The sequence below is a fragment of the Ambystoma mexicanum genome, chromosome 7p, assembly GCF_040938575.1.
Source record: "Ambystoma mexicanum isolate Mex_15411 chromosome 7p, UKY_AmexF1_1, whole genome shotgun sequence".
In the NCBI taxonomy this organism is placed as follows: domain Eukaryota; kingdom Metazoa; phylum Chordata; class Amphibia; order Caudata; family Ambystomatidae; genus Ambystoma; species Ambystoma mexicanum.
Window position 1 is genome coordinate 230,095,184 of NC_090939.1, and position 19,231 is coordinate 230,114,414.

The 19,231-nt window shown below is 48.0% G+C and overlaps 1 protein-coding gene across 3 annotated transcripts in view; it reads right to left on the reverse strand.

The window, feature by feature from the left end:
- Nucleotides 1–19,231, reverse strand: part of MORC3 (MORC family CW-type zinc finger 3) — a 918,269-nt gene that overhangs the window by 846,419 nt on the left and 52,619 nt on the right. For all 3 annotated transcript variants that reach the window (XM_069636114.1, XM_069636116.1, XM_069636115.1), the window contains exon 2: nucleotides 7,074–7,146. In XM_069636114.1, coding sequence (XP_069492215.1) covers nucleotides 7,074–7,146 — 73 coding nt within the window. The remainder of the gene's footprint in view (nucleotides 1–7,073; nucleotides 7,147–19,231) is intronic.

Here is a 19,231-nt window from a genome sequence, read left to right on the forward strand (position 1 = left end):
CTCAGAGGCTTCAACATCTGGTTCGATGAAGAAACCACAGCCACACAAAAATCTCTAGCCAGCCAACTGGTATCAATCAATTTAAACCAACTAGTCAAAAGGAGCAACCCACGCGGCAGGGCATACACTTGACGCTATCTTCGCCAACAAAAAACTCATTACCACGGCACCACCAATACTCAGGAGTGACCATGTCATCATTCCCTTCATAATCACACGGACCACCCCAATAAACAAGCAACAAGACAAGCCACCGATCACCATGAAAAGAAATTGGAGAACCATAAAAAACTCCTAACAACTTCTGGAACTCAGCAAACCACAAGCAACAACTATGGACGAAGCTGACCTGGCCAAAAGAAAATAGCTCTACTCCACAACTGGATTACAACAAGGGTAGTCGAACTACCCAAAAAAAACCTTTCATCCCTTCACGCAAAAGAGCACCGGCAATATGGTACAGCTGTTACGCTCACCTGGACCCCACAGGGGTGTCGATCGGACCCGGACAGCTGCGGTCTCCGTCAACGTGATGCGTAGTGCAGAGATGACTGTCTGGACTGGCCCGCCTAGTCTTGTCTGCTGGACCCGAAGAAGTATTTTCCTGCAAGTAGAGAGAGGGATTAGCCACCTGTGGGTTTTAGTGATGGCCTCCCAACTGTTCTCGCTCTCCCCCACTAATCACCTCCGATATCCCCTTAGTAACCTCACCTTATGTTTGTAAAAGATGAGCTCTCCATCCTGCGTGTCTTGCAGGGGCACGTAGATACCAGTTACTTCACTGGTTTGAAGGCGTTGGGAGAGTTCTGGTAAGCATTGACTCTGAAGTCCCAGGCGGGATAGGTAAGTATCAAGTTCAAAGAGTTCAATGTGCCCGATGTTCACTCTTGTCTCCTTTCTTCCTTAAATTGCAACTGAGTTCGTGAGAAGAAGGTCTCGTAGCTGCTGCTGGCGTTCAGGTAAGAGTCTGTGTTACCCAACGTTGTCGGGTAACTATTGCATGCGTTAACCTGTTGTTTTTCTCCCTCTTTACAGATGCGGCATATGAAGATATGGAGAATAATACCGCCGGTGGTAAATCAGGTAAGTCTATGGTGGTAAGAGGTATTTGTTGATTCCCTTGGCTCACCTTGTTATTCTTGTGCCCCTAGGTGCCGGAGTACGGCGAAGAAATGGAGACAGTGCCGGATCGAAAGATGCTGTGAGAACTGGTGAGTATGGCGCCGTGCTGGAGCTGGCGAAGCGACGCGTGCAGGACTGATGTACTTTCCAGATCGGGAGATGAAATGGATCCGGAATCAGGTGAGGAATTTGAAATAAGTTTGTTTTCTAACCTTGTCCTTTTCTTCCTCTTTATTCAAGGAGCTCCGGATTCGAGGCGGGCGTGGCAGAAGACTGGATGCTAGCTGCAGGCAAGCAGGCGTGGCAGAAGACTGGATGCTAGCTGCAGGCACGGTGAGAGTCACGCTGCTGGATGCAGAATAACACAAAGCATGTGCTGCTGTTCGGGCATGGTTTAAATAGCCTCCAAAGTAGCCCCAGGAAAGAAGTTGCCCAGGACCACACCCGAGTAAAAAATAGTCCCTGTAGTAAAATAGTCCCATCCAGGCCTCACGTTGGTTTGGATTTATTTGCAGCATGGTCTGCATGAGGTAAGTAATGACTACGAGCCTGGCGCCTATGGCGCGCCAGGAGACTGATTTTTATTATGAGCCTGGTGCCTACGGCGCCAAGACTGAACCCAGACAGCCCCTAGCTGGGGCTGCTGGGGTTTTTGTAAATGTCTGGATGCCTGCTCCCGGGGCTGATGGGCTTGATCCGGATGCCCGGGGGTAAGCATCATGACAACAGCAGGAAATGTAGAGGACCTCTCCAATTACAGAGCCATCACCAACATCCAACATCCCGTACCCAGCTAAACTGCTCGAAACGTTCATATACAGAACAACAACAATTCGTAGAAGAGCACCGCCTACTAGACCAGGCACAAGTAGGCTTCAGATCAATGAGAGATACGGAATCAGCACTCCTCTCAATATGGGATGACCTAAAAGTAAATGCAGACTCAGACAACAGTACTGCTTTGATACTTCTAGACCTCTGTGGCATTCAAAACAGTTAACAACATCCTCATCAAGGGATCGGAAGAACTTGAAATCACCGACGCACCCTATCGTGGATCAAATCCTTCTTAACAAACAGAACAGAGACCATATGGATGAAACTTTTCAAATCCAACCCAAGAGAATCCTCATGAGGCGTACCACAAGGATCATCCTTCTCCCTGCTATTATTCAACATCTACCTGTCTCAACTAATCAAGATCATCAAAAGACACGGCCTCACTTGCTACAACTATGCTGACTATACACAAATAGTGTACAAAATACAAGACATTCAAGAAGAAAAACACAACAACATTAGAGAACTGCCTTCATGAAATATACAACTGGATGAACTTGAACTACCTCAAACTCAAACCCGGAAAAACAGAACTAATGATCATCACAAAAAACGGAGGAGACAACCATTACATCCCTTGGCCAAGGGATCTCGGTACAACCCCACCCCCCCATCGTCTTGTAAAAAAATGTAAAAAAAATAAAAGAATTAAAATACCTTACTCTAGAGCCACAAGTAAACGCTCTAATCAAGAAATGCTTGTCTCCTGCAAGCGGTAAAAAGGATCCTACCATTCCGGTCATTCGCCAACAAAACACTCAATGTCATCGCTCTCGTCATTCCAGAGTAGACTACCCCAATAGCCTATATCTGGGTATGCCTGAACAACTTCTAAAAAAAACTACAATGCATACAAAATGTGGCGGGAGGGATAAGGAGGGCTACGAGGAGGGCGGGAGAATCAGGAAATGGTGGAAGGGGTTCCCTGCAAAGGTGCAGAGCGCGCCGTTTTAACTATTTGCAGTGCCCAGAAATCAATGCGAAATGCAGCGGGAGACACTGCAATGCTGGTCTCACTTACCTACGAGCAGATGCTTGGCAAAATGCTATACAAAATGCATTAGCCTAATGCGGATAATGGGGAGAACACAACCACAACCTGCAACAGAAGAGGTAAGTAAAACACAATCATCACATTAGACAGTTCTTCAAAGTCGATCCATAGCTTATGCAGTCCAGCCCCACGAAGTGGGGATCCTTGTGCTCATAAGTTAACAACCCGTGGCCGTGCGCAAGAGCAAAAGCAGGTCCTCTTCAGTGAGGTGTAGCAGTTCTGAAAGGGGGTTGAGGTGATAAAAATAAAGCCCTAATAGTCGGGCAGGGTCTACCCTTGCAGGTAGAGCGGCATTCGGAGTTCGGGAATAGCACAGCTAAGGTGAGTATCTTTTATGGGATTCTCGTGCGTAAAAACAGGTGGATGTGCCAGGGGGGACTGGTAAGTGATGCAAGTACTCACCAATCCATGACAAAGTCCAGGCCAAACTCCCAGTCTAGTCCAGGCAGCTTGTAGGATTAGCCCCTGCAGTTGCACGTCGCTCCGGCTCTCAGTGGTTGCGGGACAGGCTGATCGTCCGTGGCAGACAGTAGCCTTTTCTCTGCTCTCGAAGAAGAAAGGAAGACACTTCCATTGCAGCACGTCTCAGGGCACAGGGGGGCAGGTCTGCAGGCACTTAGTCACCACAACAGGGCGACACAGGATCCGCAAATGCCCGCTGCATGGCACACTCTCATAAATGGCGACCCAGAGGAGCAAGGATGCGTTTTGGCGGGAGAGGGTTCAGGACCACAAGTAAGCGATTCTCAAAGTCTTGAGTCTCAACTCGGGATGGCGACACTCCTATACAATACCCCGGGTTCGAGCTGGTCCGTTCGCTGGATGGCCCAGGAACACTTCTGACGAGGCTCTTTGCGAGGGTAAGCAGGAGGTGCTGAGTATAGTTGGTCCCACTACTCCAAAAGGGTTGAAGCGCCCTTGCAGGTCTTCTATGTTCAATACAAAAGCAGGGGTAAGCTGGGACAACAGCGGGGTCAGGGTGCCAAACCTTCCAGCACGTCTGGTGGTTCCATGGGTCTGCTCTTTCGTTTCAGGGTACTTGTCTCCTACTGTAGTTCGGTGAGAACATCAGTTGATCAACCTGGAATGGATGCAGAGCCTCTTCTCTTATCCAAGATTTGTTTCACGCTCAAATCTGGGTTAGCCAACTGAAGATCTGCTCTCTTGCATGCACGCAGTGGCCTACAGTGGTTCCAGTCATTCAGGCATACCACACATACTGGCAGCAGTAGTGTGGATTGGGATCAGACAGTCCCAACCCTCTTCCTTGGCACTAGCACACGTGACCTGCAGGAGCCCATGAAAGATGCAGTTTTCTCGACCTGTGGGAAGGCAAAGGGACAACATGGCCAAAGGACACAACAAAAGACTCTGTGGCACGCCCATTTTAGGCAATGGCCACAGTCTTGGGCCAAACGCAGTAAACGCAATATGGTCCATCAAAAAGAAGAAAAAATACTTTAAAAGAAAACTGCCGCCACCAGTTCGTCCTAGGCACACTTGTACAATCACCAATAAATCCTTAGAGGGTGGCTAGGGCCATGAAACAAAAGGACCACTATGCGCGGTACTGTAACATACTTGAAACAGATAAAAAGTTACCAGGAAATGGCAACATAGTCAAAGACTAAGTGAGACAGTTTCCCAGTACTGACAGACTGAAGGGCGTGTCAGTTTCCCCATAACAAATGAGCAAAGCACAGAGAAGTGCAGCTGAAGGCTGTGCTCCACTGGAAAGAGTCAGGTTAGGTAAGCCAAACAAAAGCAAAAAGTTTGGGAGGTCCATAAACAGAGGGAAAATTGCACCCAACCAAGGAAATGTTTCCTAGCACCATGCCTGCCCACTTTGACTCTGTCCAGAGGGTAAGGGAGGGGTTGTGGAGATAAACTACAGACTTGATGCAGACCTGGGCTAACTCTGGGACAGCACAGGCAGGGCTGTCTGGCCTCGTATCCGCTTGGTTCTGGGCCAGGATGGGGATTAGTGCTGTAAGCAGGATCGAGAACATCCTAGCTTGGAGGAAGGAGTCGGGATGAGTGTCACACACTGCATCATTGCACAGAGCTCCATCAGGCTCGAGATACTGATTGCAGGCACAGAGAATTGTGCCTCTGGCACGCCCCACTCTAAGGCTACATGGGCTTCCTGGTTTGGGTAGGAGGATTGCACGATTTGGATAGAGCTGGAGTTTGTAAAAAGCTAGAACTATTGGGGTGTAGGGATTTTGGTGGAATGGAATTTGGAGAACGGTTGGGTGCAGGTGGGTTCAATTACCCTATCAATTTGCACAGATAGTCCTTCCCTATAGAGGTTTGTCAAGGTTATTGCTAGATGGCTGTCCTTTTCAATATTTCCCTATGCCAAGTTTGGGTGGGCTGCCTATGGTCTCTCTTCAGATGGTCCTCTGACTTTTGAGCTGTTACTACGTGTATCAAACCGATCTCCCAGAAACCATGATACAGATGCATGTTGGGGTGACTTGTGTGTGCTTAGGGTTTCATCAGAGTCAAATGACTACATTTAAGCATGGGGGTTGCTGCTGATTTAAAAGAGTCCACACAATGTGAAAGTTTAGCATTAGTAGTCAAACTGCATCAGGCCATCACCCGGACCAGACTCGCGTAGGAGACTAGCATATATTAAAAAACGTGTATTATTTAACGTTTGCAGCTCTGGTCCATTATCACAAGATAAGATTGTCCCTGATAACACTCCTCCGATTAGCTCCTCTACAGACCATAGTAGGAGCTTGCAATCAAGGGAATCGCTATCTCCCCTATCCCAAAACTCCCAATGTATTACAGCGCTCCCGCCGCAACTATCATCTTTTGTACAAAGCCAACCAGTGCCTGTGTCTCTTTGGACAATTGCCTGGCTGTCACAGATTCTATTCAAGGCCTTTGGCACAGGAGAAAAATTTGCAAATCATCACAACTCTAGCCTCCAAACTTAAAGGGTAGCCAAGCACATTCTGAGTCCATTACACATCCTCTTACGATACCGCTTTGCGAAGGCACTAGAAAATGGACAGCATGGAAACTACCACTCCCCACAAAATATTCTTTCCCCTTTGGCTAGATCAGCACTTCCTTTGGATCCATGAACTACCATAACAAATGCACTTCTACAGACAATTATTCTCCTAACCACTCTTGCTACACTTGTGAATATTTGTGAGTCATGACTTACTACTGCTGCCCCATCTCACTTTCGTCCTCCTTTTCCTTGCCTTTTGGGACAGATTATGGTCATGTTAACCCACAATAAGCCAATCTCTCTGATAACATACCATCGTCGTAAGTCCACTGTGGTCTTATGCCGCTGCATTAACCTACACATCATAATAAAATGTATTTCAGGCTGAGGAAGAGGGGGGGGGGGGGGGCATGGGAGGTGGAATGATTGGAGTCAGTTAATTTTGATAATAGTACATTCATTGTTCAATGCTTTATTCATAAAGGCCTGCCAAAAACTTCACAACCAGCAGGCATGTAGGTTAGTAGCCAATCAATCCTAACTCAATAGGGGCTGAAGGTCGAGCAGGAAAGGACACTTTAGAGGGCTGCCTTCTGAATGGCTTAATTTGACCATATTCGTTTTTTGAGTAAACGGAGGGCTTACTTTGCAAATGCTCACATTGCTGAAACTAAAAAGCTGTTTTTCTTTAAGGAATGGTGATACAAATCATTAAAATAACATTGCTAACACATGCAAATTATCAGATACACATCACAGACATCTCCCTCAAACAAAAAACGAATGTTTCATGCTTTAAATTAACTTTGAATGCTAGAAGAATATACATTTAATGGATGTTATCGCAGAACTGTGCCATCATAGTTTAAGATTCTAAAAAATATTTAGAAAATGTGTATAAAAACGTTTGCCTCATTATTCTGAATTTAAAGTTGAAATAAAACAAATTACAAATTGAAAATGTAATCTACAAGGATCATTTTGATTTCCTGGGTTTCCAACATTTAAATGTGTCATTTTTTATAACCGACATTGTAATCATTTTATTTGCAACGCATACATTTTAAAGCAATTTTGTACCTATTAATTCAGCCACGGCACTGAAAGGCCAGGTGTGACTTGTAGAATTTGTGTGCAGAAATTTGGGGCATAGCTGAAAATAAAAGAAAAAGATATGTTTTTAGGAGGAGCAAACACATTCCAAAGACATATTACAATTTCTTTTACAAAATATTTTAGTAGGTATTTCACAAAGTATAACAAGATATTAGGATCAACCTTCTCCACTGTCTACCCTACAAACATTGCATGCCTCCCCCCCACCCCCGAACTCCCTCCCTAGCCCCAATACAAACGTTAACAGTTAACCCGGTACATGTCTTTGCTGTAGCATGAACCTCATGTGTCGTAATGGCCTTTGCTGAGGTGAGAAGTACATAGCTGTGTTCATGTGTTATCTTCCTTGATCCCTTATGGTTATCTAGTCAAAGGTTGCTGGTTTCAGGGGGGGTTTGTCATCTGGCCAAGTGAACAAGTTCCAAAGGCATTATGTTGCGTGGCTACTAAAGACGGACAACAGAACAGTGCAGCAAACTCGACTGGATTGAGAATGTCCCTTTTAGAAATTCTTTCCCAGACTGTAGGTTTCAGGAAGAAAATGCTACAACTAGGTTGAAGGGCTTCTCTGTATATGTCCGACTCCCCCAGGGGTAAAGGTAGCAGAGCAGTCAGGGCTAAACTGTCCGCAGAGTACTAAGGTGGCAAAAAGATAAAGGGTTACATGCAATAACACAAAATAAGGGAATGCCCGCAAGCATCAATAACTCAGTAATCGAATCTTAGTGGCTTGTATCTGCTTAGAGTCGTTTGATTTGGATAGGTCACCATCTAGTGTTAGTGGCTCGGAGTTGCACCTTGCCCTTTACCCTCAGCAGCGTTCCATTCACTATCCCTACTCTAAATATGCAGGAACCCACGAAAAAAATACTGTAAAAGTATACTTTTACATAGCTTTACCAGGCATGAAATTGCAGAATGTTACAGGAGAGTAGCTTTTTGGGATACTTTAGTCAGTCACGTTCACAGAAGTCACTAAATGTTCATGAAAACATAGTTCCAGTGGGGTTAATCAATCAATGTGTCAAAGACAAGTGGAAAGCCTCCGGATGGAAGGAAAAAGAGCTGTCAAAGCCTAGACTCAGCTGTGAGGGTGCAAGATGTGCAGCTGGCAGCTCACAGCTCACAGCCAAGGAGGAGGATGATGATACAAGGGCCTTGGATGAACCCACTGGAGCTAGAAAGAACACGATTCTGGGGATTTGTGCAAGCATGTAGGCAGCAAATAATGCAGCCTACATGGATGATTAAGTTTTGTGCTGTCATAGGTCATGGACACTACTAATACTAATCTACTGCAGGACAGGCATGGTCTCACACAAAGCAAACAATGCACCGTCAAGCATGTGCTTTTCAATGAAACCTGAAGTCCTAAAGTTGGCTAACTAGACTGTGCCTGCCTTGTCAAGGGAAGGGAGCCCTGGTGCGCTTCCCTCTGGTCATGGAGTGTGGTGTGGAGCAGGCAGGCCCCAGCAGTACTTCGCTGTAAGATTGCCGAGTTGTGAAGAAGAACTTACATCTTCCTTCTTAAACAAATGTATCTGCCAGCAGTTGAAGGACTAGCCCAAGCAATTAACACAAGTTATAGCACAGATAGCCCATTCTCATACAGCTTTGGGAGACTAGCTGTGCATCCATCTTCCAATCAGGCACACTGCACCATTTAATAATTTGGCAGCCACTCAATCAGGGATAGTAGCCACATTCAACATTTCCCAGGCAAACACTGAGGATGTGGATTCATTTATGAATCACAGACAACCATTCATGCATCCAGTCACATCTCGATATGGCCGCTCTGAGCACCCAACTTGAAGTCTCCTAAAGGCTATGCCCACAAATGGAGCGCACACTTGTTTCTATGCTTACCAGGTAGACTTGTGGAAAGTCTCCCTGCCGTTCTAAACCTAGGACCGGCAGGAACCAAGTGTTTGATCCTGTATCATGTGCAGCTTGACACCAGGAGCCAAACAGGGTGACTGTTTCAAGGAAACAGCGTGGTACCTTGTTGCACCAGGTCCTATGAATCGCATGGAATCCCAGGGACACAAACAATACGTTATTGTGCTAGTGAGGCCCAGAATAGGGACTCTACTTGCAAAAGAAAAAAAAACATAAGAGTGTGGGAATGCAGCAAATAGGTCAGAAGACTAACTGGGAGTAACAGTTTCTTAACTTTCATCATACTGGTCCATGATCCCAAATACATGGTCTTCATCTAAACTCTGATCCTCATCTATACTTTGCAAGAAAACATCTGTCTAGGCAATCGTCTGACCTTACACACAGGCAATTCTTACATGGGTGTAATCATTGTGTCATTTACTTTAGCCTAGAACAGTATTTTTCCTGTTTGAACCATAGTGGAGGGCAAAATGGTGCTTGGGAATGAAAGGGTCAAGCTTTCGATACAATAGTTCCTGGTTGTCGTGTCAAACAGGAGAAAGCGTGGCGAGGGGCACGGGTCTCCAAGAAGCCGGAGAGTTTGTCAAAGGAAGACGAGAAGCTGGCTAATCCCTCCGAACATTGTGCCAAGAGATTGCTGGTTTCCCTGGGACAGCAAAGACGCCCAGGAAGGTCTGAGAGACCCTGACCTCGGATAGGCGAGTCGTGAAGGATGCGCTTTTAAAGTACAACCAGTGAGTTCAAAGTGATGAGCCTGATTTGTAAAGACGCAAATGAATACCAAAAGCAAGGTAAGAAGCGAGATGCGCTGAAAGAAAGCTTTGATGGTTTTGAACTGTGATAAAACAAATTACTGGAATGGTCCTGTGGAATATTACATTGTCGAAAGTCTCTGTGAAATGCAAAGTCAAACAAAGTATTGCTAAAGTGAAAAGCACGTTGAATAGTTCATGGAAGTGAAACTGGACAGGAAAGGCTACAGAAGAGAATATTGAGTGAAGCAGGATCCCGATGGGGATCGGATGAAACGGAACTCCGTGATTATATGAATTTCCAAAGAAGTGCAACTTGTCGGGGTGCCAAGGAGCACGTTTGAGACTTTGACAAGGAAGTATAACTTGTTGTGGTGCTAGAAAGCACATTTGAGGAAAGAGTAACAGAGTATAAGGAATAGGAAACTAGAATGCAACAGTGTTGGAGTGATCAGGGATGGGAACAAGTAAAACTGTGACGTTTCCAAAGTCTTCGACATAACCGCATGAGGACAGCAGAAAGATTGGGGAAGGGAACCCTGTGCATCAAGATGATGACATTTTGGAATGCAAAATAGTAAAGAGGGTCTAAGCTTCGGTGAGGAAAGCCGGAAAAATCCACCCAGGAACATTGTTAAAGTAGAACTGTGTTATACTACAACGCATTGAAAACGGGCGAGGGAACCCTGAGAGAAGTACATGAACTGTGTGTCACGACCCTCAGCCATGATCCCCACTGGCAAGCCCATTGGCCAGGTGGAATCAGACTTCGGATCCCAAATAAGGCCTGGCATCCACTTCACAGGCCCTCTTGGGGCCAGTCCTGGCACCTTTGGCGCCAGGCTCAAACAGGGAAAGACATCAGCTAAAGGAACTACTTTATTCAGGCTTTCAGCCAACATGGAGGCATCCACATAGCTTGATTTCTAGAACCAACCTATGGGGTATAGTGTTTTGGGTGTGGTGGCCTAGGGACTACTTTACCTGGACTACTTTGCAGAGACTATTTAAACCACACCCGAACAAGACAACGCACTTCGCGATACTTTGCTACTAGCAACGTGACGCTCACCATGTCCAGCTTCTCACGAGCCTGGCAAGATCCGGACCTGCAGAAAACAACAAAGAACATCGTTAGCAGCAGAATCTTACCTGCAATCTCCATCCTTCACTGTTCACAGCTCCTGGGCAGCTCTGTTTGGATGGTTCGCCACCCGGATCGAAGGACCTGAGAAAGGAAGAAAGACATCATTAAAGAAGGTAGTAGAGACATTTCAACCACAAATTGCTTAGAGACTTACCTGGCTGGTGGTTGTTCGACCGGCATAGCTCCGGAACTCCATCCGCGCTGGAAGCACACCGCGACCTACAAAAAAGAGAAAACAGGTCAGTGAAGACAAGACATCGCCGCGCTGCGCAAAGCGCCTACTTACCACATCATAGCGCTATTGTGCGCCATCATTTACCGGTGAGAACCAGCCTACCCAGTTCGCCAAGCGGACACTCCGCGCACCTAAGGGAGATAAAAAAGAGACATTATCGAACAGAGAATAACTCCATAAACCGCAATAAGACCTACCTGAAAGACATTACTTGGGCCGCTGTCAGTGAAGTAACTGGACCGCACGCGCCCACGAAAGACAACGCACCCCTGCCCAGAAAGCAGGACGGAGAGCACACCAACTTCGATAACAAGGTGAGAAGAGAACCCAGAGGGGCTGAAATCACAAGGGAGGTGGGAAGGCTTACCTTGGCTGTCCAGTCCTGAACATAGTCTTCATTTCCAGGCGGAATTCCACCGAGAACCGCACCAAGGAATCATTGAAAAGGGTACCAACGACCAACTGGCTGGGTGGCGTCCCCATGGATACCAGGTGAGCGTAACACTGTGCTGAATAAGAAAACAATTGAACTGCCTTTTTTGTGAACTGTTTGGAACGTACTGAACTTTGAGATCCCCAGCGACTGAAGCTTGGGGAAGGGAGTCGAGAAGAAACTCCATGACATCCTGATATTCTTTTGAGACACTTTCATACTTTATCCAATACCCTACACATTGTTAGGTTCGATGGTGAGGGCAAGCATAAGTTTGACAAAGTCAGATTCTTTACTTTTGACAAACAGACTTTTAGACTTTTCTTTGTTCTTTGGTTCAATGGTTGAGACTACTCCCATTTAGAAATAGGGCAAGTTAAGCATTCAAACCTCATTTTTATAAATGTTTTTGAAACGTGCATCATTGTTTCTGTGTCTACCTCTGCGCACCATGCCTTGCTCACAGGAGTAACTATCTTAGTCATTCTGCATGACTGACGGTAAGGTTTTCCCTTTGAATTCCTTGGCTCCCACTCCCCAAGTTTGGGGGCGGGAACCTAAGTCACAGAAAAGTTGACTGTGTGGCTGCTAGAATAAAAGCACAAGATCACATGAGAAGGGCACGTTAATGAGCTTAAGCATGGATGAGGCCGCCAGTAATGGTTTGGAAAACTTCATTGGAAGACCTGACTTGTTGGCTGCTGGAATTATTTGGTCATGAAGGGAATTGGGCCTGAAGCACAATAGTGCAAGGTCTTCGCAATGAGTCTGTGTTGGTTTTCTGTGACCCAAGACTTACTACACACTTGTGTAGCAAGTCTTGAATCGTTAGCTAGTTATTACATATTTAACATAACACAATCACACCTGACATCTTGTTACCAACATAAACAGAGCCCCTTATAGGGACTTTTCATCAGAATTAATTTCACACGTGAAGTCAACTGTTAACTGCGCGCGTTTGGTTCGGAGTCTCTAAAGAAGGTTGTATCCTCCTCTGAATGGATTGCAGGATAGGCATACATTCGGTGATGGCCTTTCTGTCTCCCAAAATAGCTGCCTTAAAGTGCATGTCGTTTTGCAGTGATTGATTGTCCATTGGTGAATCTGCCACTCGAGGGTCTTGCTTGATGGGAGAGCGAACATTGTACACACCATCGTCATCGTAGTACTGGTCTTCTGCCTCCTGTATAGAATAATGGTCTTCAATGTCTGTATTTGGATGTATATTCTGATCATATAGATCAATATGTACTGGCTCCTGAGGAGAAATAAGGAGGGTGTCGGGACGTGGCCTTTTAGGCGGGGGCTGAGAGGAAGAGGCGGCAGTAGTGGGTGGTGTGGACTGTAAACTGAACTGCTTGTGGGTTCTTCTCAAAGAGGTCTGCCATGAATGACATTCTCCTCATGACTCCATCAATGTCCTTGCAGGTTCGCTGAGCTTAGTATAAGGCTGGCCCTTATTCTGCAAGGCTGCTAGTGGAGTCTCCCCCCCTTCCCCGGGCCAGAATCTTTTTCCCTGTGTGGTGTAGAGGACTTCTAATTCTCGACTTAAGGAGGTTTACAGGGACACGTTTTTCACCAAGTGGGCTATTCCCCGAACTCTTGGTGTTCTTGGCCGTTTTTGTCGTGGAGTGTCGAATCTCGGCGGTGGAGTGGACCGAAGCCTCGTCTTCTGACGTCCGACAGAGTGTTTGGACACAGCGCCAGTATAGTCTTTCAAATTTCAGGGCCTGTTGTGTGGCGATCGGGACCTAGAGTGCCCAGTGCACAGGGATTCGGTGGGCCCCCACCCTTGACGCTGTGTGTGGGCGCTTAGTCAACGTTATTGTTGAAGCTTGGCTATGTGCTTAGTGCGGGAAGATGTGCAAGTGCTTCTGCCACCAGGTGTCGTCCCTGTAACAGAGCCGCCGGCCAGTCTATTGGGGTCGGCGGCTTGCACTTGGGAATCTAACGGTTCCCCGTCGTCTGAAAAGACTGAGCGGCTGCCATCGCTTGAGGCACCCTCCACGTCCATGGTGGCCTCGGCCAGCATGGCATGATGGGCCCAGCGCCTAGTCTTTCGGTCCTTGAGTGTCGTTTATCATGATGCCTACCTCCAAGGAGCCAGGTCTGACCCAGCAGCCCCAGAGGCAGGCATCATTTACCCCAGGGGAGTGCCAGTGGGGCCAAGCTGGGGCCCTTTGGACTCAGTCCTGGCGCCTTAAGCGCCAGGCTCATGTTGGACCTCTGTCCTGGCGCCTTAGGCGACAGGCTCATAAAGCTAGACATGTGTTCAAGTGTTTTAATGTGCACTTACCTGATGCAGACCATGCTGCCACATCCAGGCCCTCTTGAGGCCTGAATAGGAACTACTTTACCTGTGGGACTACTTTCCACCCGGGTGTGGTCGGGGAAGGATACATACCTGATCGGAGGAAGGATACACACTTGGAACTTCTTCCAAAGCTATTTAAACCACACCCGATCAGCAACTCACGCTTCGCGTTGTTCTGCTCCTCGCAGCTGGACGCTCACCGTGTCAGCTCCTGCATCTGGACTTCAGCCACGCCTGTCAGCATCCTGGGTAACCTGCAAAGGGAGACAAGAGACCTACCAGCTAATCTGCACCACGGAGACATCACCGACGATCCTGAAAGGGAAGACATTTTAAAAAGCATTTCGTTACGACCGCTGCAGCGCTGCATTTCACTCACCTTTCCTGGGTTCCTCCATCTTCAGCAGCGATCATCCGGATACACAGCCACTTCCCAGAGCCTAGAGAAAAAGACAAGAATAAGAGGTGAGAGAAGGAAGGGAATAGGAAAAGCTCAGTTTCCTTCTAAGACTTACCTGTTGGGTCATTCCCATTTCATTTCGGGTCTTGCTGCTTCCAAGCAGGACCCCGGCCCCTATGGGGAAAAAAGACAAAGACATTAGATGAGCGACTGCAAAAACATTACCGGAGCGCTCATCTAGGACTTACCAGATCTTTACTGGAACTGCACGTTTCACTTCGGGTCGGCGCCATATCTCCGGCATTCCGAACCCCGGCCCCTATGGGGAAAAGACATCAACATCAGCGCTTTGTTGCAAGAAGTCTCCAAAGGAATCTTCATTCATCACCTGAAAAAAGACAATGAACATTATTATTTAAAGCTTGAACTTTTGAACTTGCAACAGAACTTTTACAGCGCCTTACCAGTATAATCAAGCTTACCTGAACTCCCATCCAACCTCAATCCAGTGAAGTAACTGGGTTCAACGCGCCCCTGCATCAGAAGCAGGATGGAGAGCTCGTCCTTTCAGACCCTAAGGTGAGACTTCACGGGGAATCGTGGAAGGGTATCGTGGAGGGTTGGAAGAGAGTGGGAGGCTTGAGCATAACTCAGTCAGTAGGTAATACTCCCTTTTCACGCACAGGGGAATATTCCTGCGAGCCGGAGAAGCCAGAGTAGAGGGCCCTTCCTGTCCATCTTCAGAGACCTGCGCTTCACCATTGAAGAAGCATCAGCACTCGAAGCCAGACCTGCGCCTCCGTGGGAATCAGGTGAGCGTTACATGTTCAGCTTGAAGAGCTTGCAGGCTCAACTATGGCCCTTGTCGTGATCCTGTGCTAGACAAAGATTCCAAACCCAGTGCTTGTCTACCCAGGGGAATTTCTTGTTACAACTAGGGCAAAATGTAAATGGAGTGTTTTCCATAGTGATAAGAAAAGGCAGCCAGGCGAGAAAAGGGAGTGTAAAGGGGAATATGCATTCTCTAATGTCCACCCCCCCACTCTCCCTACTGTTTGGGTCGAGGCCCGGTGCAGCCTTCCAAGGCCGAAGGGGTCAGTCGATGCAAATTCTTTGTTCAACATCACTCTACGCACCTTCACCCTTGGTGTGTGGGACTCTCTGCTGCCCACCGTCACCAGAGGGTGGGCACACGCCCCAGTGCCTGGGACCCACACCTCCCTGTGTGCTGGTGCACCTCCAATTCCTTGCACCCAGGGCCTCAGGCGTCCTGTACTGCCCCTGGTTGCTGTAAGTCCTTATAGTACCTCCAGATCTCCAGGGCCGCCAGGGGGGGTGGGCGCTCACTGTCCCAGCCTTCTGGGGGGGAGGAACCGTCCGCTCGACCCCCTGGGGGGGGGGCAGAGGGGGTATGTTTAAATGGGGGCTCATGTAACTTTCCCAACCTCAATGGCCGCGAGCACACAGCTAAGGTGCCATATTCCGTGCCCCCTTGGTGGCCTCTAGAATAGTGTTTTCAAAACGGTAGTTTGCTTCTGGTCTCTTCAGTCCACTTTCCTGTCCTACCCACAAAGGAATGTCCCGCGATACATGCCAATTTGTAGGGTTTCTTGTTAAAAGATATTGCTTATGTTAGCTTTGCTCTTATATATCTTGTGAAACAATGGGATTTCAAACCTCCTAGCTTGTTGACTACTTGTGTCCCCATGCCTCCACGCCATGCTGATGTGGCTGTGTCATGATTGCTGCCCCTCATGTCCCCAGCCCTCCAAGATGTCAGGCTAGAGCCAGACCACGATCACCTACATGGCCCTCAAGGGCCTCTCCATCCCTCCAAAGACCCACTTGGAGTCAAACTTGGCACTTGTGGCACCAGACTCACTCACTCCCATAGGATAACATTGGGGATTGGACTTGTAGTGCATTGATGGGGACAAGATGGATGCCCACACATATTTTGGTTCCCAGAACTGCATGTGCGGTCTAGTCTTTTGGGTGTGGTTCAGCCCAGAGACACCTGGGATACCCAGAGACTATTTAAGCCACGCCCAGGCTGAGAAACATGCTTTGCGTTTTCTGCACCTGCAGCGTGACACTCACCGTGTTCGGATCGGTCTCCAGTAGGCCTGCATCTTTCTTCTGCACTCAGCTCCTGCAAGAAGAACACCGTTAGGAACAGCCTTACCTTGCGGCGCTTCTGCCCATCTGAATCCGCTCCTTCTGTTCTGCGGGCATCTTCGGCGGTGTCATTCCCATCCCGGCACGCTGCTTCCTAAGGAAAAGGGAAAAGAACAGAAAAAAAGCATTAGTAAGCATTCTGCAAATCTTCGCTTATTTTTAAAGACTGTACAAGCTTCAAACGCTTACCTGAAACCCAGCCACTCTGGGGGAACTCTCCTCTCCAGAACTTCTCATCCATCTGCAAGAGGGAAAAGACACTCCAGGTTAGTGTGGAAACATCTAGAGGCGCTGCATACCGCGCTTACCCACCGCATTTGTTCTTCATAACCAGCATCCACGCTGAAAACGTTGCAGCACCTAAAAGACACAGAAAAAGAACTCAGTTCAATGCAAATACGAAAGGGGTGCATCGCGCTTCACGCTCTCACTAACCTTCAGCGCTACTCATCTCAGCAGCACGCCACCATCCCCGGACGCCGGCCATCATCTAAGGAAGGAAAGGAACAAAGTTAGAGAACTGTTCAAAAGACTCATTATACTTACCGGTCGGTCTCTTGCCAGTGAAGTAACTAGGCAGCAACAAGCCCGCATCAATCAACGCGCCCTTGCGCTGTAGGCAGGACGGAGAGCACACTATCCAAGAAAACAAGGTGAGCTGTGGATCAGGAAGGGTTGGACCCCGAGGAAGAAGGGGCACAAGCACACAGACACTAGGGAGTTAAACTCTACCAATCCTGTGTTTCAGGCCCAGTCTCCAGTCTTATAGCCTCCAGGGAAGGGTTTGAGGTCATAGGACGTCAGAACAGGCTGAGTGACGTCCCCGTGGATACCAGGTGAGCGTTACAGGCTGCGACTATCCTCAAATAATGCATCCCATATTCTGTGATATCCATTGTCCACATGGTCAGGTCAGACCCAGTGTCTCCAAACTCCCCTCTCCAAGACCCCGTCCCTTCCATCAACATATGTTTGCATCCGTTGAGCAGTGTTCCGGGCCTTTTCCGCTCACCTCGTCCCCATCCATCATCCTCTCTAGTACCAATGGCAGTTGGCACCTATGAACAGGGTCGTACTGATCCATAAGATTGTCTCGGGCACCAATGAAAACGTGGCCCACAGTTCGAAGTCGATATTCATTCCTTTTCGGACACCATTCGAATATTACCCAAAGGTGAGTATTTTGATGAAGGTGATGCAAATTGTGCATTTTCACTGTAAAGACTGGAAGGGGGGGGGGGGTCTGTACTTCTGCTGTCTATATGGCAGAGGAGAGGCACAGAGGACCTCAGCCAAGATTCTCTATTATTGGTAACGTAGTCGAGCAATCAAGGCCTAGCTTCTCAAGTGGTGATGCAGGCTGGTTCTTAAGTACAGTGTAGTGTAGTCCCCATGCCCCCACAAAGGAATGTCCACACACTATTAGTTAAAACACAGTCTTTATATAATTAAGTTCAAGGTTATGTACACAATCACAATAACTCAATTAATAAAAGGAAACCAACAATAGATATAGGAGGAAAGCAGTTGGTTAGGCTAATTGGCAGAATACTGGCCTCTACCGTTAAACAGTTCTGTGTGGAGATCCCCACCCACCCCCACCTGGCCAACCTGTAAAATAAATATATATCACAAGCCCAGTCCATATATTGTTCTATAAGCCTTATTTCCTTCTATAATATTTCTACCACCCCACTTTACCTGGAATAGCAGAGTTCGACGGCGGGTCGTCGGTGGATCCTTCTTGAGCGGCTCCCTTTAAAAGCAGGAGCCACGGATCGTCGAGATCCCTCGAAGAAAGTGAACTCAGCGTCGAGGCGGCAGCTTCGGTCGCAGCAGTGCTCGTCGACGACAGAGTGAAGACGTCCTGCAAGGAAGAGGCGTGCGGGGCACCTCGATGTCGATAGGTCAGGACTGCAAAACGTTTGTGAAGAACTGTGGCCCAGCAAGGGTGTCGAGTCGTCCAGCATCTCTACTGTCTTTGGGTGGCGGGAAACCCACCGGCGGATGCTCCTCGGCGTGTCGGCGGCCTGGCCTTCTCCAGCGGGATAAGGTGGGCGGCGGTGCGGACGAGCACGTCCGTGAATCAAAAAGTTGTAGGCAAAGGAGTGTGTGGCTCGGGTCATGGTGGCTCGGCGTCAAGCGGTCCCCTCTTCTGGGCAACACGACTTCGACGTGCCTCCAGCGGTTACACAAACCTGCGAACCGTGGTCGACGACAGTGGACGGACTGTTCGGTGCTGATCTTCGTTCTCCTCGGTGGTCCCAGTCTCCGGTCGGCAGCCTTTTGAGGGTCTGACTTCCAGGGCGCTTCGGCAAAGGTTCGCAGTGTTCGATGGTCCCTCGGAGCATGGGAAGAGGACGCCTAACCAGGTCCTCTCTTGGATCAGTATCGACGGCTTTCGGCAAAGGGAGACAGCAGTCAACCTTCTTCTTCAGGCTCGGCTTCGAGATTAAGCATCAGTTTCAACTTCCGCTTCTGAACGAATTCTAGCAATGAGAGGCCCCCAGATATACTAGTGGACCTCTCATTCAGTCTGCTTGGTCACTCAGGCAACCAATCACTCAGAAGGGCATTCATCAGTCAGTCAGCCAATCAGGCATACAGTGCATTCAGGCCATTCTCTACCCTCTCAGACACTCACAACAAGGAATGTATATTGGGAGAAGTACCCAGCCATTCAACACTACACACTGAATTCATACCAGTTTCGGGTAGGGCTGCCTCAGTCATTGTGTCAAACACCAGAAACCAG